The sequence below is a fragment of the Equus asinus genome, chromosome 23 (assembly GCF_041296235.1).
Source record: "Equus asinus isolate D_3611 breed Donkey chromosome 23, EquAss-T2T_v2, whole genome shotgun sequence".
In the NCBI taxonomy this organism is placed as follows: domain Eukaryota; kingdom Metazoa; phylum Chordata; class Mammalia; order Perissodactyla; family Equidae; genus Equus; species Equus asinus.
Window position 1 is genome coordinate 63,064,288 of NC_091812.1, and position 24,744 is coordinate 63,089,031.

Here is a 24,744-nt window from a genome sequence, read left to right on the forward strand (position 1 = left end):
AGATACCAGCCAAAGAAACAGTGATATGACAAGAGCAAAGGAACCATGGAAGTGTGGGAATTGAGAGACGGCAGCTAATCAGATTTGTCTTTTAAACCATAGCTCCCAGCAGAGTGGGCACTTACATGGGCAGTGGCAAAGTTAGGAAAAAGATTACAGGAGGAAAATTTGAACATGCTGAACAAGATCTAGCAGAATGAGAGTAAAGAATAATATCTACCTTATCTTCTGAACATTTTAGTGATTAGCTTTTTTCAAAAAACAACAAATATGGGCATGAAGAATCTCTTATTACACCTTACATAATTTACATTTAAGTTGTACTTAATTTGCAACTCACTATTTTTTTATTGGTAATGTCTCAACATTCAAACTCTAACTTATTTTAGAAATATGCTCTCTCAAAAAGCACTCCCTCAGGAACGGCCCAGGAGCATAGTGGTTAAGTTTGCATGTGTTCTGGTTCAGTCGCACCTGGGGTTCATGGGTTCAGATCCCGGGCATGGACCTACACACTGCTTATCAAGCCACACTGTGGCAGGTGTCACACATATAAAATAGAGGAAGATGGGCACAGATGTTAGCTCAGGGCTAACCTTCCTCAGCAAAAAGAGGAGGATTGATGGCAGATGTTAGCTCAGGGCTAGTCTTCCTCAAATGAAGACAAAAACAAAAAAAGCAGCACTCCCTAGATTTGGTGCATAAGAAAGTGAACTTGAAAGATATTTCATTTTTTTAACCTGCTCATAAAAATAACAAAAAAATTTAAGTAACTTCTACAAAACAACAATAAAAAGACTACACAAAAAAATACCAAATGAAGATATTTGAATGGCCAATAAGCACACAAAAAGATGTACAGTATCATTAGGCATTAAGGAAATTCAAATTAAAAACACAAACAGATACAGTTCCATACCCGTTAGATTGGCTAAAATAAAAAAGACTGACAACACCAAATATGGTGAGGATACAGAACTGCAATTCCCATACATTTCTGCTGGGAGTAGAAAAGCACATCGAAAATTGTTTAACACTTTCTTATAAACATATGCCTATCCTATGACCCAGCAATTCTATTTCTAGTTTTTTTTTTTTTTTTTGAGGAAGATTAGCCCTGAGCTAACATCTGCCACCAATCCTCCTCTTTTGGCTAAGGAAGAGTGGCCCTGGGCTAACATCTGTGTCCATCTTCCTTTATTTTATACTTGGAAGCCTGTCACAGTGTGGATCGATAGGTGGTGCATAGGTCCGTGCCTGGGATCTGAACCAACAAACCCCGGGCCACTGAAGCAGAATGCGTGAACTTAACCACTATGCCACTGGGCCAGCCCCATTTCTAGGTTTTTATCCAAGATAAGTGAAAACATGTCCACAAAAGACTCATATAAGAATGTTTATACAGCTTTATTCATAACAGTCCAAAACTGGAAACAACCCAAATGTCCATCAACAGGAGAATGGATAAACAAATTGTGATAAGTTCACAGAAGAGAATATTACTTAGCAATAAAAACCATGGATACATGCAACAACATGTACTAATATAAAAAAATTATACTAAGCAAAAGAAGCCAGGCATAAAAGAATATATATTGTAATATTTCTATGACATTCTAGACCAGGCAAAACTAATTTATAGCGATAGAAAGCAAGTCAGCGGTTATACAAGACCCGGGGGTGAAGGTGGAGGATTAACTAAAAGGGGATATGAGAACTTTCTGGGGTGAGGGAAATGTTCCACATCCTGTTCCAGGTATTGGCTACTCAGATATATACAACCATCATAACTCATCAAACCTGAATAGTTCTTAAGATCTGTGCACCTTATTACATGTAAATTACACCTCAATTTTTTTTTTTTATTTTATTTTTATTTATTTATTTTTTTTTAAAGATTTTATTTTTTCCTTTTTCTCCCCAAAGCCCCCCGGTACATAGTTGTGTATTCTTCGTTGTGGGTTCCTCTAGTTGTGGCATGTGGGACGCTGCCTCAGCGTGGTCTGACGAGCAGTGCCATGTCCGCGCCCAGGATTCGAACCGACGAAACACTGGGCCGCCTGCAGCGGAGCGCGCAAACTTAACCACTCGGCCACGGGGCCAGCCCCTGTTACACCTCAATTTTTAAAAATTATAAAAGTTATTTAAAAAAATAAAAGTGAAAATACTCTGGAATCAGTAACTCTAGAAGGCTGTTCAGCATTTTCTATCTGTGCGTGCCTACATTTTAAATATACAACAGAAGCCTCTAGTACCTTGTCTGCCCCATTCAATGTTTATTAAGTGTGAATAATTATTTCAAAATTTTAAAAATACATTTCAAAAAAGTAGATAAAGTGATAGTCACTTATTTATCCTACTCCAACGAAAAAATTAATGCAACTATAGCTAGAATACACAATTCCTATTATTAAAAGTTCAGACTAGCTACAACCACTTAAACTTTTTTATTCTGAGGACTTTGATGAAATTATGTTGTTGTCAGCTTATATTTGTCTGCTAAGCACAGAGAATCAATATCATGAGTGTAAAGGAAATTCTGCTGAAAATTTCCAAATGCTTGGTAAATCCTGTAAATAGAGACACTGAATTTTTCAGAAGAGTCTGATTTAAATTCATTAGATTAAAACAAAAATCCACGTTTAATTCAAAAGAATTGAGGGCTGGCCCCATGGCCAAGTGGTTAAGTTTGCACGCTCCACTTTGGCGGCCCAGGGTTTCACTGGTTCAGATCCTGGGCACAGATATGGCACCACTCATCAGGCCATGTTGAGGCAGTGTCCCACATACCACAACTAGAAGGATCCACAACTAAAATACACAACTATGTACTGGGGGGATTTGGGGAGAAAAAGAAAAAAAAAAATGAAAAAGAAGAAGATTGGCAACAGTTGTTAGCTCAGGTGCCAAACTTCAAAAAAAAAAAAAGAATTGAAAAGCACAAGTGACATTTATAAAGAAATATGATTTATGGAAGATAGAAAGTAAACACCAAGAGAAGCAAATAATTCCTACCATACCCAGTGAAAATATGCTGAATGAGTGGGTGAGTAGTCTTCATGTAGACATCCCGATTGGTGCACGCCTCACCAAAGACTTCATCGAAATAAAAAACATGCTGAAAAAGAAATTTGGTTTTTATAGAAAGAGACATTTTCTGGATTTTCTTTACCACTATTCTAGTTAACACATGATAAAGGCATAAGACATTTTTAACTAAGAGTAACTGACCATCACAAACAGAGATTAAACAAGTAATCAACAGCTCTCAAATGACAGGGCCTTCTTTTACTTGAGATCTCTGTAGACATGTTTTGTTTTTGGTGAGGAAGATTAGCCCTGAGCTAACATCTGTGCCCATCTTCCTCTATTTTATATGTAGGACGCCTGCCACAGCGTGGGGTGATAAGCAGTGTGTAGGTCCGAGTCTGGGATCCAGGCCTGTGACCCCTGGGCCACCGAAGCGGAGTGTGTGAACTTAACCACTACGCCACCAGGTGGCCCCTGTAGACATGTTCTTATAACGTAAAAACTAAGGCACACAATTTTTGTTCTCACTTAAGTGAAGTAAACTGATGAGTACAAGAGTGAGCCAATCCTCCTCAGGTCAGGAGAGGAACTGAATTCTATGATTTTCCTCATAGCCCAGCTAGGGCCAGCATATTTGAAATTTTGGGGGAATTCTGGGGGAAGATATCCATTCTATAGGTTACATAGCTTAACTTTTTATTCTGTAAACATTCATTGCTCAACTGGTAGCACGTATATTGCAGTAGGTACTTCAAGGGGCCCACAGATACAGACGTTTTTACCCTACCATTACCCCATCCCACCATCTACAGATGTTAATCCAGACAAATATACCAATGACTATAAGGTGGAAAAAACTTGAAGAACATATGCCCTCTGACTGGGACAGACAGTATGGAAGACTGTACTGAGAATGGACCACGGGAAAGAAGAGGAATTTGAGAGGTAGAGATGGAGGCAGGGAAGGTATTCCAGGCACGGGAGAAACACGAGCAAAGAGTCAAAGCAGGAAAGCACACGGAATGTTTAGAGAACAGGGAGAGTTCAATGTGGTTGAAATAACAGGTTCTTGGTAGGTAAAAAAGTAAAAGAGAAGGCTAGAATAATGAGTGAGGACTATGTCGTAGGGGTCTTGGAACACCAGCCTTAAGGCAGGGGGTGGAAGGCTCATATTTAATTCAGTCAACAGTGGAAAGACAATAAAAACTTCGCAAAGGAGAGGGATGATCTGAGCCATTTTACTGGAAGATTAATCTGGCTTCACACTGTGAATGGACTGGGAACAGGGAAACTAGTACTTCAGTGGTGAGGTAAGAAAGGTCTAAATTAGATGATGACGACGGAAATAAAGAGGAGATGGACACATGAGAAATTTGGCAAATGACTGGATGTGGGGAGCTGGGGAGAGAAAGGAGTCCAAGATGACCCCCAAATGAAAAACCATTGTAATCTAGAAGAGGAGATATAGGAGACCCCATTAAACTGGCTCTAGAAAGCATTAGTTCAGCAGCCATATTGTCTGCATAATTTAGAGGCTTACATGTTGGCAGCCCAACTGTATCTGAGTAGAAACCCTAGTAATTTTAAGCCTGACTGTAGCATCATAATGGCTGAGGGCCATTGAGTCCATACACACTGAATGAGAAATGAGGTCCTATCTTCTGCTACCTTTTGGGTCTGCTCTAAATACCCAGTTAAGGAAAAACTGTATGGGCAAATCCAGAAAAATAGACTTGGGTCAATTTATTGTGGGGTACTCTACCCCAGGTTCAATTCTGTTTCCTGTACCATTATATCAGAATGGAAACTTGTTAGGTCATCTGAGAAGAAAGTTAAGCCCACAAAGTCAAATTTATCACTTCAAAAAAAATCTCCAGGGGCCAGCCTGATGGCATAGTAATGCTTTGCTTTGGTGGCCTGGAGTTTGCAGGTTTGGATCCTGGGTGCGGACCTAGCACCACTCATCAAGCCATGCTGTGCCGGCATCCCACACAAAATAGAGGAAGATTGGCACAGATGTTAGCTCAGCGACAATCTTCCCCAAGCAAAAAGAGGAAGATTGGCAACAGGCATTGGCTCGGGGCCAATCTTCCTCACCAAAAACAAAACAAAACAAAATTCCAAAAGTTAGTAGGTGAGAAAAATAATGAATCCGTGCAGCAAGACAAAGAGATCTGTGAACCTCTGGTGCTTTGAAAAATGTGATATGATTTTAAGAATCATAAAATGTTTATAACTGTTGAAGCTGGGTGATAGGTACACTGGGGGTTCATTAAACTTTTGATTAAGCTTGAAAATGGTAGTAATAAGGAGTAAAATATATTTCTAAAATCTGGCTTTAATGAACATGATTTATATCTAACTCATAACTGGTCTTTCAGCAATGAGACAAATCCATTCATTGCTCAAATATTACTGCAGGTTTTCATAGTTAAGTATGACATCAAAAGTAAAAAAATATATATATTTGGCAATTTCAGGAAAATAAGAAAAAGTAAACAGAAGTAAATGTGGGAATACATTTTTTTGGTTTTCTTTTATTTCACTGAGTATATGGTTATTCTTCCTCTCCTTCTGTAAGTGCTCATGAATAACTTTAGCTCTAGAGTAGAAAGCACTTATTGACTGAAGGAATTAGTATGTTTTCTTCCAATAGGATTTAGGTATTGATTTTTTCAGTCGTTTTCTAAGTGTCTTTCTTGAAAGACATGTGAACATACATGATGATTATTACAATTCATAAAGTCCTCTGCATCACACATCCTTTCATTTGATTACACTTTATCAATGAGGTTGGACTAACACTCACTTTAGCCTCGATATGATCAAAGTTTCATAGATTATTTTTTAAATAAGTTTTTTTCTGATTATAAATGTAATCTGTATTTATAGAATATCTCTGGGAAGATATACTTAGAACACATAACAGTGGTTGCCTTCAAGGAAGAAATGAGATTAGAGATACTTTTCATTGCATACCTTTTTGTACCTTTTGATTTTGAAATAGGTAAATCTATTCAAAAGTTTTTACTTTTTATATAAAAGTTACACAGCAGATTGTAGAATATTTCAAAAACAATAGAGAAGAAAATCAAATTATCTATAAATCTTACTACCCAGAGATAGCCACTGTTGACTTTTTGATATATTTCATTCCCATCTTTTCTCTCTATATTTTTTACTTATTTAAGAAACTGTAATGAAACATATACAGATTTGTTTCCTTGTTTTTTCATTTATTATGTTAATATAAAATTTAACGGTAAGCAAGACAGCACACAGCTATGTATATGATCATATATACTAAGTAACAAAAGAAGATAATTAAATGGACACAAAAACCTATTGTTTGAATTCCTGAATAAGTTTAAAAATAAAACCCAAAGAATCTAGGATCAATATTTATTTGCTCTGCTTTACTGTGAACCTCTCTTTTCTTCTTCTTACTTAAGGAAAGAAAAAGTGGGGGTGGGGGCGGGTGGGGGAAGCTCGCCCACCACTTTTATAGCACAGCATTGATAGGTAAGGACTTTGACCTATGAGAGCAAAGGTCCAAAGTTCAAACAGCAGAGAAAGTGCTCTGGAAACTATGGGTATTCAATAAGTATTGACCAATGGTAATGACAAAGAAGTGAAGTTATTGTGTTTTGAGATAATGGAAAAAGACAAAAGATAAGATGATGCCTCCTTGAGGGCATTACTGTGACAGAAGCATCATTAATGCAGTCTTGGGTAGATGGTGATTAGATGGGGCTATTACTATGGCTATAAGTAGCCACAGAACTAGATAGCATTACAACTAATTGGTCATTTGGACCATCTTCAAAATAAATACCTCCCACCTAGGCCTAATAGATTGTGCATTGATCAGCAATCAATAAGGCTGTTCAAGTGATTGGGTTGGTTATACAGTGGCTTAGTAATTTAATGTCCATAGAAAGACTCAGCGGATTACTTCAAATGTCACTGTGAAACCCTACTTCGGTAACTAAAGAAAAAGAAGAACAATTCAAGCATAAAAAGGGGGGAAAGTGTTAACAATTTGACTTCAGTGTTAAAGGATTTATTCTAGCAGAGTAAGATCTCAGCTGACTAAGGTGAATTTCTAGCACACGAGATTAATTCACCACTTTTTTTTCTCTCTACTCTCTACTGGGTTTTGAGGCAAGAAAACGAGAGAGAGAGAGAGGATAGAATGAACACAGTATGAACATTTAGGGAGGCAAATTCAGAGTAAGAGAAACTCTGAATTCCCATATCTTAATATCTGGTGGATTATCCCGTTTTAGATTATTCATAATCGCTTCACAATTTTAAATGTGATACTAAATGACAGTATCTTACATCTATGGAATTTGCTGCTCCCATGTGAGACTGAAGTTATTGCAAGGGTACCTATCAGCTTCAAATAAGTTCCTTTCAGTACTAAACCCTTTCTCCTTGGACTCTTGTGATCATTTCGGCAGGGAGTGAACAATTTTTATGCGTCCAAGCAATGAGTGTTTTATTTAAACTTCATATGTTAGACGTGAAAACATATCCTAGGGTTATATTTACCCACTGCAATCTACCCTGGACAAAGTGGACTGCTCAAGAGCCCAATCTCCACCAAATTAAGTCTAAACCCAGACATGTAAGAATAAAAATAAGCACTTGGCTGGTAATCTGGGGCCTTGTTGCTTAAAAATATATCCTTCATCATTAAACCCCTGACTCACACTGAGCAGAGCAAGAAGTTTATCCTGTGAGAGACAGGTGAGAATTGAGACGGACTGTGTGACCATCTCAGTCACTCTGGGACATATGCTCAGTGACTGGTTCCGTCTACCACCAATTCATTAAATTCTTTTTATCCCCTCATTCCCCTTTTCGGCTGAGTATCTATAATTAAATTCATGTAAAGCGTGTTAAGTGAATGTATGCTGCAACTCTACTGCATTAGAGTGGAGGAATTATGTTTCGGTATCTCCCGTTGCACTAGATTTTTTTAAAAATGAAGGCCCAGGGTACCAATGATTTAATGCAATGTCATATCAGGAATGAATGCCAACACCCAAACCAGAAATGGATTTCAGAATTTGTATGTTGCCAATCAAACAAAAAGCAAAAAACTGATACATTCGATATTAGTTCCGAATACAAAAGGAAAGCACCATACCTGCAGAATATATTGTGTGAGGTCAACAGCTTCTTTCTTCTCATGAACAAGTAGAGTTTCTTTGTCTTCTACAGTAATAATATTAATTTCTCCACGACGTACCTCCCTCACGCCTAGAGGGCGTTTTCGAACACAAACTCTGATTTTCTCCATTTCAGTCCAAGGATTTTCTTTCTCTGAGGTGTTCTGCCTGATATATGTTTATAAGTGGGCTTTAATTTTTAATAATGGAATAAAGCTACTTAGGAGGTCAAAGTATCAGTACACTTTGTTATCTATTAGGTGAAATATAAAGTTACACATTAAAGTGTTGACACTGAAAAGGTTCTTTTACTAGCTAAATCCTCCCAATTATTTCTATCTTCCTCCCTACTCCACCCTTTGTTCTGCCAACAAATAAAAATAAACCCAAAACCCCTCAGAGTTGCTTTAGTTCCAAGACTTGTGTGTTTGGCTTCTAGATGTGGTCTTCCAAAAGCCTTCTCATGATGGATGACATATGCGCTTTCTTTATGCCCCCAAAACAGGCTGGTTAATCCTCAAAATCTCACCTAATATGCTACCACCACCCCTCCAAAGGCCTTTACAAGACCCAAACCCTCGTATCTTGGCTTCCTTTCCATCCAGTTATTCTTGTACATTTACTGTTTTCTTGACTAATCTAATTGTTTTTTTAAATCCTACCTGGGTTTACTAAATACCTTGAATTAGGTGGTAGGTTTCAATGTACTTTCCCCTTGTTCTTTCCAGGCATATTCTGTCCCTCCCTTTGTCTTGTTCTCTTACTTCCTCTTTCTGCCCACCCTGATACATATTTGTTTGTTAGAACACAATCCTGTATTCCTTCTTCCCAGGACAATTTTATGACTGGTGCTGTTCACCACTAATTCACTCTTCTATTCAGATGCATTTCTTCTCTGGCTCTGATTTCAGCGAACTCATCAACCTTAACATACAGAATATTTGAGGCAATATTCCTTGGGTTAGGAATATAAAATTCATCAGGTTTGTTTGCTGAGCCTAATGGTAGTATATACGTATACATCTAAGAACTGACCACCTCCCTATGCTGAAATTCCTCTTAAGCTAGGTGAAAAGAAAACAGGATTCTTACAAGTAGGTATTTTACCAGGATTAATGCCTTTGGTTTATAAGCTACGAATGTCTTAGCAAGACAAATTATTCCTTTCCTTTACACTTTAGAATTGATTAATAGCCCCTATAAAGCCTTTAATAATAGATTTTACACAGAATATTTCACTATATAATTGTTTCATATCAATTCCAATTTTCTGAGCCCTCCAACTGGCTGGAAAATTATTTTTTGCCAGGATCTAAATTTGTAAAAAGTAGCAAATAAAATCCCTAATGTAATGTGTAAAGGACTGCTCAAGGCTTTGAAAGCATGTTTTGTTTTTTTAACTTACATATAGCAGACTTCTAAAAATGTACGATTTTTGAGTGTGGCAAAATCTTGACAATCATTTAAAGTGGTTGATGGGCATAGAGGGGTTCATTGTTCTAGTCTCTTTTATTGCATATGTTCAATTTTTTACAAGAAAAAACAAATTTTTAATGTATCATTTTAACATGGGCCTTGTGTCAAAATCTCTAGTTGTTGATGAGTATTAATAACCTAATCGTATAAAGCTAATCAAAGAGGACAGAAAATGTCCTTTTCAAAATTGACCAGGGACAGTAGGATACGTCATATGGACAAAGGACTGCAGTTTGCAAGTTCAAGGGGCAAGAAGGAATGAATGTTCTTCTCCTAAAAGGCTTTAGTTTTAATGCCCAATCTTCTCTAGAAGAAATAAACTCTATCTGTCTGACATGCAAAGAGTTAAGACAGCTGGAGTTAGGTCTATTCAAGATGTTAAATAAGTCAGGGCAACCAGTTGTCTAAATGCCTTAGACTTCTATTAAAATTCTGAGGCTGGCAATTTACTTTGAACTTACCTGACTTGAAGCATTCAAAGAGAATGCCCTTTGGATAGGATGACTCCCTAACAGCAAGCCTTAAGTTGGTGAGGGAGTTTCTCAGGTTTCTGAAAGCCTGATTCCTACTTAGGGTTTGGGTGAGAAGACAATATTGAGGATTACTGGGGAAAATGTACTTCCTTACCTCCATTTCTCTAATACAATAAAGAATGGGAAGGGTGAGACAATAATGATATAAAAAGTGAGAAAGCTCAATTGAACAGCTTTTGCTCTGGGTTTGTCACGTATAAACCTCTATAAGAGCACTTACCTCACCACATGGTTGTCTGTCTGTCTTTCCCATCACATTGTTCCCTAAGAGTCTCCAGATATCCTAATTATCTTTATAGCTAGAATAGGGCCTAGCAGAAGTGGTACTTAGTATTTGCCAATAAACGAAATAGCAATATTTAAACTAAAATATCCATTCTGTCCAAATAAAAATGCAAAGTGGTATCTTGATTCTATATATAAATAATTCCAATTTAGATTTTTATGTGTTGTTCAATAAAAGACCATACTATTCAAAAAGATATTTGTTCTTTCACCACTGAGCTAACCAAGAGGACAGGAACAATCCTGGCTTTGATGGTCATGGAACAATCTAGCCCTCTCACAATTAAAAGAAGAAAACAGTACTATAGGTTCTGTGCTCCACTAAACCAAGCCAAAAAAAAAAATTTTCAGGGGCCAGACCAGTGGCACAGCGGTTAAGTCCGCACATTCTGCTTCGGGGGCCTGGGCTTCACTGGTTAGGATCCAAGTTATGGACCTACACACAGCTTGGCAAGCCATGCTGTGGTGGGTGTCCCACATAGAAAGTAGAGGAAGATGGGCACAGATGTTAGCTGAGGGCCAGTCTTCCTCAGCAAAAGAAGGAGGATTGGTGGCAGACGTTAGCTCAGGGGTACTCTTCCTCAAAAAATAAATAAATAAAAAATTTTCAGAAACAGTACAAAATTCACTCATGTAGGGGTCGGCCCCGTGGCTGAGTGGTTAAGTTCACGTGCTACACTTCGGTGGCCCAGGGTTTCGCCAGTTTGGATCCTGGGCACTGACATGGCACTGCTCATCAAGCCATGCTGAGGCAGTGTCCCACACACCACAGCTAGAAGGACCCACAACTAAAAATGCACAACTATGTACCCGGGGGCTTTAGGGAGAAAGAGGAAAAGAAAAACCTTAAAAAAAATTTCACTTATGTATTTCAAATACTAATGATATTTTTACCTTTAAAATTGGATCTTCTATTTTTTTGGAATAAAAGAACTGGTTGGTTATGACATTATCTGAAACGTTGGCCAAAATAAGACTAGACGTAAATACCTTGTTTTAAGCCTTTAAAAAAAATGTGGCTTGGGGCTGGCCCTGTGGCCAAGTGGTTAAGTTCGCGCGCTCCGCTGCAGGCGGCCCAGTGTTTCGTTGGTTCGAATCCTGGGCGCGGACATGGCACTGCTCATCAGGCCACGCTGAGGCAGCGTCCCACATGCCACAACTAGAAGGACCCACAATGAAGAATATACAACTATGTACCGGGGGGGCTTTGGGGAGAAAAAGGAAAAAATAAAATCTTAAAAAAAAAAAAAAATGTGGCTTAAGAATATATTTTGTTTCTCCATAACTTACCATCTATAACTTCTAAAATAACAAAACAACGAACAGTTATTTTTAAAAGAACATATTTTCTATTATACTAATGTTAGTATTAGGGATTACTCGATACTTCAAACTCTAATTTGAAGCACTAGGTGAAAATAACTTATTGTTATCCTGACTCTCAAACTCTAAACTCCATCAAAAGTGTCTTACTTTTTTGCAGTCACCAAAATCATCTATTCTTCCAGGGCTAGAATTGTAGAAAGCACTAAAAATCAGGACCATACTTCAATGTGTACAGGTAAACTAACTGTTCCAAATACCTACTTAATTCAACTACATGCTTTTTGTTTTTAACTAAGCTTTATATTTCCTGGTTGGTTGAAGTGAATCTGACAGCCTTAAAAAAAAATCCTGTGGATTATGTAAATTTTTTTTCCACTGCAAAAGGCTAGTTAACTATTTTACCTTCATGAGTGCACTAGACGTTATCATGTTACACTATAATAAATAATAGAAATAGGTCTACTGCAGGAATAATAGCAGATCCTGGCGAGTAGCAGCTCCTTGATGTATGTGAACAGTATCATCCTTCTCCCATCTGGAAAGTCCCAATGCCTCATTAATTTTCCCCATCAAGGTATTTCTATTATTGATGCAGAAACTGTTCACTATCATTTTCTGTAAATAAAGAGTAGTTGCCCCCTCTGTCCATGCATAGGCCTGCCCTTGCCTGAGGTTACTCTCTCTTGGCGGGGTTGGGTGGAGGGGGGTTAGAGCCAGCTCTGATGGCCTAGTGGTTAAAGTTCCATAATGCTCTGCTTTGAGGGTCTGGGTTTGGTTCTCGGGTGTGGAACCACACTACTTGTCTGTCAGTAGCCATGCTGAGGTGGCGTTCCACATAGGAGAACTAGAAGGATTTACAATTAGAATATACAATTATGTACTGGGATTTGGGGGAGAGGGGAAAAAAAAGAGAGTGAGAGGAAGACTGGCAACAGATGTTAGCTCAGGGCGAATCTTTCCCAGCAAGAAAATATATATATAAATAAATAAATAAAAATAAATTATTACCTGATACAAGAATCAGGGATTCCATAGTTATACCCTGAAACATGAGAGACTCTTTGAATAATGGGACTATCACAAACCCCCAGTCTTGGAGAAAAGTGATTTGATGAAGAGAGTGAAGTGTTAGTTTCTGTTTGCACACAGGAATCAGCAGCTGTGGCATTCAGAATTCTGGTTTCTGTACAGTACTGGAAATCATCTGGTAGCATGTGCTCCGGCACCTTTAAGTAACTAAACTTCTGTTCATTTTCAGAAAAATCTGATAAATTGCACATTTCAAACCCATAGTTGCTGGTAGTTCTGTCTTTGTTGTCAGCAGGAGAATCAAACTGCAGTTGTCTCCGAGGGCCAGATCTGGATTCCCGAGGCTTGCTGTACAGGCTGCTTGTCTGGAGAGGATGCTCGGGGCCACTGACTGCTTTGTCTTCTTCCTGCATCATCTGAATGATTCTGATAAGTCGGAAGAGACGTTTGCGGTCATTCATGTCATGGACTCCCAATTTGGAGTAGTCCTTCATGGTAACCTTGGCTAATTCATCTATTTTCTGAAGGCCAAGAGCAGTAAAATGAGGATAATACTGTGCAAGTTCAGCTTCACAAAGACATTCATACAACCAGGATGCCATTTTTGTGAATAGGTTTCTATAAACTCTGAAGAGAAAAAAATCGTTCACTTGAAATGTATCTAATACACTTATTCCTTTAAAAAACGAAAATCACAAAACAAACATGCAGAAAAATCCATTCTAAAGTTTTCAAACAATATATTTTTCTTCTTAAATGATTAAACAGCATAATACGTAAACAAAGATGCTTATGATGCATTTGTAGTAAGAGATGTAATTTGTTCATCTGCTTAATAAAGAGAGACTTTCAATTGTATATATACATAGGTATATGCACACACATGTAACACAAGACACTTACTTACTTCTAAGGAGTTCCTTCCAACCATGCAATATCTACTTAACACATGCCACAAACGACTGAAACCTTGTTCCCAACCACTGATTGTGGCAGGACTAATTTTAGACGTTCAAGTTAATGTCAAGGCATGTTGTACAACTGTTTCCCATGATTAATGAACAAAGGCTAAGAACTCTTTCGGAATGGAAAACAGAATTAAATAGAAAACCACAGAGGATTATAACAAATATAACTCAGAGTAAATCACATTTGTACCTGCTGACTACTGGTAAAAATTAGTTCAATAAAGAGACAAAAATATCATTAATTCAGAATCTACTAATTGAGGATTTCAGATCATTGTAAAAGGTGGGTGGTTGTAGATGTCTACCTGTACAGAATGTGAATAAAAGAACCTACCTAGGAAATTAATACTATGGTCAAGATTTTAAATGGTTGCACTTAAAATGCTTTAAAAATTTTAACACCAAGATATTTAATTAAATGCTAACAAATGATGTGGTAATAACACATAATCCTGGTCTATTATTAAAGTTAGGACCCTGAGGAGTTCTCTATACCACTGTTAATCAAGTTTGAGTTCATGAGAATATTCAAAAGCAAATAAACTACACTTTCTTTTAAAAAATTATTTTATAATTCAGTTTTCAAAATTCAATTAGTTCTTGGTAAAGCTTTTCTGTTTTTCATTTTAATTGATATTTTACCTTTATTCTAGGAGAAACAGAGAAAGAGGCCAGGGCTAGGTAATAAAGATGATTAAAGGACCTTGTATAATTAACCTTGGAGAAAATGCTACTTAGGCTAAAGAAAAGGCCAAAAGGGCTAAGTAGCACATCCAAAACTCATCTTGCCTTTTTCCACTTGCTGTAGATAAAAAAAGCCACAAATTCTTCGCAGGTCCTTCCATCAAGAGATGGAGTCTATTTCTCCTCCCCTTGCATCTAGGCCGGCCTTGTGACTTATTTGGGCCATCAGGATGTGGTGGAAGTGACAACATGCGACTTCCATGCCTAGCCCTTAAGAGCGCCTGGCAGCTTCTATGGTTCTCCTGGAACTCTCCTGCTGCTGTGTGAAGAAGCCCAGCCAACAGCCATCATGGAAGCCAGGCATAAGAGAGAAGTCATCCCAGACTTCTTAGCCCCAGTGGGGCCACCAGACGACTGCAGCCACATGAATGACCCCAGGTGAGATCACAACTATCCAGCTCAGCCCAGCCCAAATATCTGACTCACAGAACAGTGAACAAATAAAACAGTAATTGTTTTAAGCCACTAAGGTTTAGGGTAGTTTACTACACAGCAGTGAAAAACTGCAACACCCCTTCCATGCCTTTCTAAATGCTGTGTCTGTCTGAAATGTTCCCAACTCCTTCTGCCTCCTAAAATGAGTTATGCCCACCCTTTCAAGACAATAGCTCCCCCTCACCCCCATGAAGATTTCTTTCATCTTTCAGACTCTTTTATCATTTTACCACCAAGCACCCTACGCAGCAGTTAAACCAGGCCACCAATCGCTTTACTACTGTTTCTTCTACCTGGAATACCCATCTTTCCCAGGAAAAACTGTTCATATTTTTCTTCCATGAGGTATGCCCTAGTAAGGGATAACTGGTATTTCTTCCATGCTTCAGTAATAATCATAGCAGCTAGCATATATTGAACACTTATCACATACCAGGCCCTGTTCTAAGCACTTTGTTAACCTCCAAACAACTTTATGAAGTAGATAAATGTATGATCTTCAGCAAGTTACTTATTTAACATCTCAAACTCACTTTTCTCAACTGTAAAATGAGGATGAAATAGTCCCCACAGTTCCTAGGGTTAGGATTCAATGAGAAAATGCCTGCAAAACTCTCCGCATAATGCCCAGTACATACTTCGTGCCCGGTAAGTGCTGGTAGGCATTACCGCTGTGATTGTTATTTCTGTATTACTATCTTCACCACCTAGCCCAGAACGTAGAACAGAATAAGTCTTCAACGTTTTGGTGTGTTTTAAGTTATTTCTAAGCAGTTATATTCCCCATTTGGCTCAGCCTAACCCAGGGGAACAGGTTAAATGCTATGCAGTCTTCTCAATTTCCATAGGCGGTACAAGATCCTGTATTTCACACACCCACCCCCTAGGTGACATACCAAACACTTCCCAATCCAACTCTGATAATCATGGCCTCTACTGCATCCCTTAAGCAGTATCTGCAAGACTAATGTTCATTTTACAATGCTTAGATATCCCATAACATTATGGGAGAGGAAGATGCCAGAGACAGCAGGAATCTATCTGGACATGCAGATTAAAGCAGCCAACGGCATGCTTCTACATAAACTGGCAGCACAGTGCCTTTCTGAGCCCTACAGTTAGTCCATGTTCTTTTGTTTTAAATTAGATATGCTGCTTTGTACCACATTCCATTTTACAAAGGTGCAGCCCCTCTCTTCTTCTGGGGTAAATATCAGAATCACCCTAGGAACTTTATTTTTTAGATTTTTTTTTTTAATTTTTCCTTTTTCTCCCCAAAGCCCCCCGGTACATAGTTGTGTGTTTTTAGATGTGGGTCCTTCCAGTTGTGGCATGTGGGATGCCACCTCAGCATGGCCTGATGAGTAGTGCCATGTCCATGCCCGGGATTTGAACTGGCGAAACCCTGGGCCGACGAAGCAGAGCATGTAGACTTAACCACTTGGCCACGGGGCCACCCGGAACTTTAAAAAATAAAGATACCTGAATTCCATCCCAGATCCACAGAAAAATAAAAAATAAAAAAACCTCCCAGATTTTAGGAGAGACAGACATAAGAACGCTGAAAAAGTTCCTCAGGTGATTCTGATTGTACTCCATTGATCTATATCTGATTGTACTCCATTGATCTGTATCTACCACAATTACAAATGCAAATGCACTGACCCAGCAATTCTGCTTCTAGGAACTTATCCTACAGATACTGTCTACAAGCACAAAATGACATAGGTACAAAGTTATTCACTGCAGCACTTTATGTAATAGCAAAGAAATGGAATAGGGACTGGTTAAATAAATTATGGTAATCCATTAAATGGAATACTACAAAGCAAGTACAAAGAATAAGTAAACTCTCAATATACCACTGAAGAAAAAGAAAGCTCTCCAATGTATTGTTCAGTGACTAAAGCAAGGTACAGAATAGTTTGTACAGTAAAGATACTGTTTGTAAAAGAGAAAGAGATCGTTGATCTATAACAGATCTATATATTTGCTTATCAGGCATAAAATAACTATGGCAAGATACACAAGAAAGTAATAATATTGGTTTCTGTGTGGAAGGGAACTGGTTGGTGGCAGGCAAGCACGGAAAGGAGACTCCTGTGTACCAATAAATGCTGGTAGTTATTATTACCTTTCCTATTGTTATCTCTATTTCACTGCCATCTCCATCACCCAGAGCAGGACCTAGAACAGTTGTCTTTAAAATTTTGAAACTACGTGACTATGTTATTTATTTTAAAAATATATTTCCACCTCTGTCCCTCCCAATCTCCCCAAATTGACCTGATACAACTTACTTACTACTATCGTGGTTCTTCCCTCTAGCCTTTTTAATGCATTTTTGTACATTGTATATAACATTGTACTCGTAACTATATTGCAATCTATTTTCTTATTTAACATAAGCATTTTCATATGCTGTTTGTTATAGCCATTAGAAACAATCCACACACACTTGGGGCCAGCCCTGTGACACAGTGGTTAAGTTCACATGCTCCGCTTCGGTGGCCCAGGGTTTGCAGGTTTGGAGCCTGGGTGTGGACCTTGCCCCACTAGTCAAGCCACACTGTGCCAGTAACCCACATAAAACAGAGGAAGAGTGGCACAGGTGTTAGCTCAGCGACAATCTTCCTCACACAAAAAACAAACGAAACAATCCACACTATTATATAAATAATGTTTGCTGAATAAACAAATTACCCCAGGGAGATGTGATTTCTCTCTCCAAAAGCGTTTTGATTGTAAAACTGATAGGGCATTTATTACAGACTCATATATTTTTTAACTTTTTAACTTATTGCCAGACTTGTTCCACAGATGATGTAAGGTGGCTCTGCCTTATACTATAGTGTGAATTCTTAAAGAGAAAGGCAATACAGTCCCACTCAGCCCAGCATTGTGCTGGATAGGTATTCAACGAGTACTTATTGAATGAACAGAATCTGCTTAGACAAAACAAAGGACAAAAGGTACCATCATTTCTACTTTTTTACCCAAGGCAAATGATTAAAAGATTCCAGGAAGCCTGCTTATGTAGCTATGGAGCTATTTTCTCTCAGTTTCCTCTCTGCAAGTTCCATCACCCATGGTAATGGAGATAATGTCACGGTCCTTAGAACCTAGAACAGCCCAATACACACAATGTCTTTACCAACGTCACCCTGAACACTTCATATAGTTCAAAGAAACATTTTATATAACAAGGCTAATCCTATTATCTCAGCAGATAGTCCACAGTTATACTACTTTGATGATTTCATTAAACTAAAATTTATTGAGTTCTATTTTATGCTAGGCACTATGCTTAGGTGCTTTACTAAAATATTTTATTTAATCTGGTTAAACCAGAATTCCATTTTAAAAACCCTGTTGGAGTGAACCCCTAAAGTAAAGACAGTGTTTGTCTACTGGTGGGTCATTTTAAATTGACAATTTCAATGTAAATTACTCTTAAAATCTTGATCTATTATCTAATTTGTATTATTGGGTTTACTGTTCAGTAGGTAGAAGAGGATGGGAGCAAAGGATCATTTTAAGAGGATTTTCCTCAGCACCCAGAAGCCTGATTATCCACCCTAGATTCTTAAATTATCAAAATTTGCCACACTTGCTTCCTCTATCCTTTCTTTGCTGAAATATTCAAAAGTAAATCCCAGACATTATGTCACTTCACGTCTAAATTAATTTTTTAATGGATATTTTATTATATAACCACAATGCCATTTTTGTAACTAATAAAACTAAAAATAATTCTTTGCTATCTTATACTCAGTCCATAATCTAATTTCCCCAATTATCTCAAAAATATCTTCTGGGGCCAGCCCAGTGGCGTAGTGGTTAAGTTTACACATTCCACTTCAGAGGCCCAGGGTTCGCAGGTTCAGATCCTGGGTGCGGACCGACACACCACTCATCAAGCCATGCTGTGGCGGCATCCCACATACAAAATAGAGGGAGACTGGCATAGATGTTAGCTCAGGGACAATCTTCCTCACCAAAAAAATAAATAAATAAAAAGTTTAAAAAATTTATCTTTTAAAAAGATTTATCTTTAAATACATATTTTAAAAATTCTTTTTGCAAAAATACCTTTTTGTTCAAATCAGAATCCAAACACAGTCCACACATTTGGTTATTATGTCTCTTAAGTCTTTTTTTCTTAGAGGGCCGTACCCCATTCCTTCTTTTTTCCTTTCTATTCCATTGACTTGTTGCAGAAACCAAGTATCTTACAAGTATAGGTCCTACTTAATACCAAAAAAAATCACTGTTCATCTAAAATTCAAATTTAACTAGGTGTCCTGTTGTTGTTTTGGCTTAATCTGGCAACTCTATATTAGAATCAAGTTACATATTTCAGGCAAAAATACTTCATAGGTGTTACCATGTGCTTCATAATACATCACATTGGAACATAAACAAATGTCTGCAAATTGCAGCTTGATTCCTTCATTGTAAAGTTCTCTCATCAATGTCAATCCAATGGTTTCACCCACTGATGATTGCTACCTGCCCCAACTATTTCATTACGGGTTGCAAAATTGTGATTTTTCTGAATCTATCATTCTTTGTGGAAATTTCCTGTCAACAACTAGGACCATTTGACTATCCAAAGTAGTGTTTTTACATGAAGGCAGACATAAAGGTATTGTTTCCTTTTCATTTCCAATTTTCAGAGTAAAGAGTAGTGCCCTAGTTATTTTGGATGGTGTCCAGTGAGTTCTTATAGGGTTTTGGTTTTGCATTTTTTGGGGGGGGAGGGGGGTGTCTTTTCTTTTTCAAATTCACTTTTAACTCATGGGTTTTTATATATTCCATGTGTTTCAATCAATTACCTTAGTCTCCGACAGGTTCACCTTGCATATTTCCTGGCCAAAACCTAAAATTGTCTTTCTTCCAAGAAATATGTCTTTGTTTTAGAAGCAGGTACCCATTGTCCCACATCCAGCCAAAGGTTATACATTCCCAGTAAGTCTTACGCAGCGAGGGCCTGGGTATTAGGGAAAGAACAAGCACACCACACTGGCCCTTCTCTTCCCTTTGGAGATCAAGAACAGCTCTACACAGCCACAAGTAGCTTAATCCAGATTGGTCACTACTCACTTAATATTTGAGTTACTGAATCAGACATCCCTCAGTATCCGTGGGGAATTGGTTCCAGGATCCCCCCATACCAAAATCTGTGGATGCTGAAGTCCCTTATAAAACGGTGTAGTATTTGCCCATAACCTACACACATCCTCCCGTATACTTTAAATCATCTCTAGATTATTTATAATACCTAATATAATGTAAATGCTCTGTAAATAGCTGTTATACCTTATTGTTTAAGGAATAATGACAAGAACAAAGTCTATACATGTTAGTACAGATGCAACCATCATAGGCCTTTCAATCTGGGGTTGGGTGCATCCGTAGATGGGGAATTTGTGGGTGGGGAACCCTTGGCCACGGAGGGCCAACTATTTTCTTTCCAGGTCAATTTTCAACATCCGTGTCAACTCCAAACAGTTAGTTGTGGCTTCTGGAAGGACTTATTAAGAACTTTGAGGCATTTACAATCATTAACAGAATATACGATGAGAATTAGGGGGGTAGGGAGTGTCAGGTCATTTCCATTTTATTTCTTGTGCCTGACCTTATATACCGGAGTTAAGAATTTACCACTGAAACCTTTATCACATTGTGACTATCCGGATGTAAATGGAATTCCTCAACATAAAGGTGATAGGATATAATAACCACTAAGAAACACAACAATCAGACAAATGGAATATAGGACTAAAAGTTTTACTAAATTAAGTATTTCAAATATTTTAAGAAATTTGTCTGATCTCAAATGTCCTCTACTATTACTAGTTCATAAAGATTCAGATAAAAATGACACATGGGTAAAGGAAGACTTACAAGTCAAGGTTGATGATTGTTGATTTTGTTTAGTGTTTAAGCATGCCTAATATATTAGCTATAACTTTCCTGGGAACCTAGAGCAAAGAGGGCAAATATAGAGACTATAGACACACAACACAAATACAGATCTGTGCTGCTTTTCTCCCCTCCTGTACCCACGGTAAACAATCCAAATCTATTTCAATAAGCTTAATAAGCCCTGAAACAGCCTCAGAATCCCCTTTTATGGGTGTACGTGCACGACAGTGTATAATTCCGTGAGTTTTGACAGTTGTATACACCTGTAAAAACACCACCACAATTAAAGTACAGAATATTTCCATTAGCCCCAAAAGATTGCCCTTGTCTCTTTGCATTCCATCCTTCCCTCTGCTTCCGGCCCTAGGCAAACATTGACCTGCTTCCTGTCATTATATGTTAGTTTGCATTTTTTGAAAGCTTATATAAATGGAATTATACAATATATTCTCTTTTGTATCTGGCTTCTTTCATTTAACATAATGATTTTGAGATTTATCTGTATTACACGTCACTCCCTCATTTTACTTATGAAGAGAAAGATTGGAATGAATCAGTGAGTTGCCCAAGGTAACACAACCCTCAAGTGACAGTTCTAAGATTGGAACTTAGGTCTTCTCATGGCTAGTCCCATGTTCTTTCCACTATTCCATTCTGCCTCCTTCAGAAGTAGCTGCGAAAACAACCCCATCGCTAGTCCCCTAAGAGGCCCACTATCTACCCTGCTCAGCAGATGAGCGGCTCCCTGCAGATCTGTGCTGCAGCATGGAATCTCTCACAGCTGCCATCACCAGGAAAATGCCTTGCAAATCAGCAAAATCCAATGGGAGCCAGATGGGCAGGTTTTCACATGTAGGGCCCACTCATATTCAACGCCACAAGTATGCAGAGTTCTCCTTTGTAACAAACCCAGAAATTGCTAGGTCTCAGCTGTTGGGGTAACAATCAGAAATAGAGTCTTGGAAGAAATCCATTTGGCAGAAATTCAAACTTCATTTTCTCTGCCACCAAGATAAGAAACTGGAAGGGGAATACATGCAACTTTATACACAAGGAAGTTTATTCACATTCCAGGATGTGCATAAGATCCAACTATTTATCTTGCTCCCTCAAACTCTCCATTCATCTACCTAAATTATGTAACTCTACCCACGTAAGTATTGCCTGAAACTGAACTCGGAATCAGATAACTCTCAGTCATTTAGCTCTGTAATCTTGGGCAAAGTCACTTAGTTGCTCTGAGTTTCACTTTCCTCTCTCAAAGGATGCAATAAGATATTTATGTAAAACTAATTTGAAAACTGTAAAGTACCCCATAAGGATGGGGCCATGCTCTCTTATTCAGCACTGGATCACTGGGCCTGGCATGTAGGAAGTGTTGACTTATTAGAAACAGACAGACATGCCATATAAAAGACTTTTAACACTATTAAAAGATAGTTTCTATTATTTGATTGATGAAAAGCTGAATATATGACACAGAATCAAAAGGTAAGGGATTAGAGATACTAGAATAGATGTATTATATTTGCAAAATATACTAACGAATAGTTATACTATGTGTGGGCTTCTACTAACTTAAAACTGTTTCACCAATGATGACTGTGTAAGTAGTTTTCTCGCCTTCACTGACATAAATAGTTGACATAATGCCTTATTACCATATATAATGTGGAGATATTAGATGATGCTACATATCAAAAGATCAACACTTGACACAAATATAAGTCATGTGTATGTATGGTCTTAACTGATTTTCTTTTAATCAACTTCACTGAGATATAATTTATGTATAATAAACTAGATCCATTTTAAGTGTACAATTCTTTGAGTATTGACAAATATATACCAGCGTAACCACCATAACAAGCAAAATACAATCCAGACAGTCCCATCAATCACCTCTGAAAGTTCCTAATGCCCTCTGGCATTCAATCCTCTCCTCCGCCCCTGGCCCCAGGTCATCATTGACCTGCTTTCTGTCACTAAAGATGAGTTGTATTTTCTAGAATTTCTCATAAAATAAAATTATATAGTGTCATTGTTATTTTATATGTTATGTTATAACATATGGAGGCTGAAGAGATTTCCCACTTTGTGGAAAATCCACTTTGTGTGATTTTCCTGTCTTAGGCCTTTGGAAACAAGCTAAAACGATCATACTACTTTTCATAGGCCTTTTTTCACTGACCTACATGACATCTGCTACTAAAAGAAGAAATTGCCTAAATCAGTCTAATTTTTTTAAGTCAACCTGAGAAAAACAAGGAGTTAGTGAAATACACATATAGAGTCAATGGAAAAGCACTCTCCACAAAAAAAATCGAAGCAATCCCAATGGTAGATAGGATGTTTTTGCTAAAAGAGTTTTGTCTTCTACTTTTAGGGGGAGACAACTCAGTAACTAACATGAAGCCAGGAGCAGGTATTACAATTTCAAAAAACTTGAAGATAATATCAGAATCTATTGTTGCCTGCTTGAATAATTGTCAAGACTATTCAATATTTCTAATAAAAGTTTTTGAGCACTATAAAAAAGTAGAAAACCTAAAGCTAAGGTATATGTATTCCTTATTAATCAGAAAAGCTGGGGAAAAATGACCCAAGTTTTAAAGCTTCCAAGTTATTTTTAGTTTCTCAAATTCATGTGACATCCCAAATACTTAATTATCAAAGAGGAAACAGGGAAAAAAGGGTCAACAAATATCTCTACGACATGATTAAATTTTAACAACTTTATTGAGATATAATTTGCACCCCATAAAACCCACCCATTTAAAGAGTACAATTCAATAGTTTTGGGTATATTCATAGAGTTGTGCAACCTTCACCACAATCCAATTTTAGAACATATTTATCACTCCAAAAAGAAAACACATACTATTAAATTTTAGATGTTACAATAGTATCTAAAAGGGAAAGCTCTTCCTCTAAAATATTCACTTCCATAATCATCAAAACCAAAATTAACCATGGAAGAAATTAAAAAAATGTATTGAAATTTTTTATAGAAACTTGTGCTGCGGTTAAGAATTGTCAAGAATGCACATGCTGAATAGTTTTTCAGACTCTTCAGGCGACGAATGAAAATCTCAAGAGCTTTAGCTGGATAAATTAGAAGGACATAACAAACATATTCTAAGTGGGTATAATGACCATAGTTTTAAAAAATAATTCAGGGGCCAGCCCCGTGGCTGAGTGGTTAAGTCCGCGCGCTCCACTTCGGCAGCCCAGGGTTTCGCCGATTCGGATCCTGGACATGGACATGGCACCACTCATCAAACCATGCTGAGATGGCGCCCCACGTGCCACAACTAGAAGGACCCACAACTAAAAATGTACAACTACGTACCGGGGGGCTTTGGGGAGAAAAAGGAAAAATAAAATCTTTAAAAAACAAAAAAAGTAATTCAATGTAAGCCTAATAATGCATAAACCAAAGGCTATTTCATTTTACTGAAATGCTTAGGAACCTCATCCTTACTTTATTTTAAATAAAATAAACTTGCCTGTTTAAAAAAAGGAAAAACAGCCTGACTCACTTGTACATGGATTTCAAAGTATCAAATAATCTTTCTGTTATTTTTATAATGGTTATGAAATTAAACAATTCTTCCTCAAAGGTGTATTTATTTCTATCACAAAGAATACAGTGAAGAGGAAAGAAAAATGTGGCTTTGGGTAACTTTTACAGTAGCTGTGTTCATAGCCTTTTTAAAAAAATATTCAAAATTATTACAGAATTCATATTTCCAAGTTTAAAAAAAATCCTGTTCCTGAAAGTAAAAAAATGCTGTTCCTGAAAGC

At 37.6% G+C, this 24,744-nt stretch overlaps 1 protein-coding gene across 3 annotated transcripts in view; it reads right to left on the reverse strand.

Annotated features, from left to right (window-relative positions):
- The window catches only part of KIF24 (kinesin family member 24), a 59,008-nt gene that overhangs the window by 29,214 nt on the left and 5,050 nt on the right, over nt 1–24,744 (reverse strand). For all 3 annotated transcript variants that reach the window (XM_014857397.3, XM_044757009.2, XM_044757010.2), the window contains 3 exons: nt 12,839–13,486; nt 8,189–8,378; nt 3,021–3,118 (listed from right to left, as the gene is read on the reverse strand). In XM_014857397.3, the coding sequence (XP_014712883.3) occupies nt 3,021–3,118; nt 8,189–8,378; nt 12,839–13,461 (911 nt within the window). In that variant the 5' untranslated portion in view covers nt 13,462–13,486. The remainder of the gene's footprint in view (nt 1–3,020; nt 3,119–8,188; nt 8,379–12,838; nt 13,487–24,744) is intronic.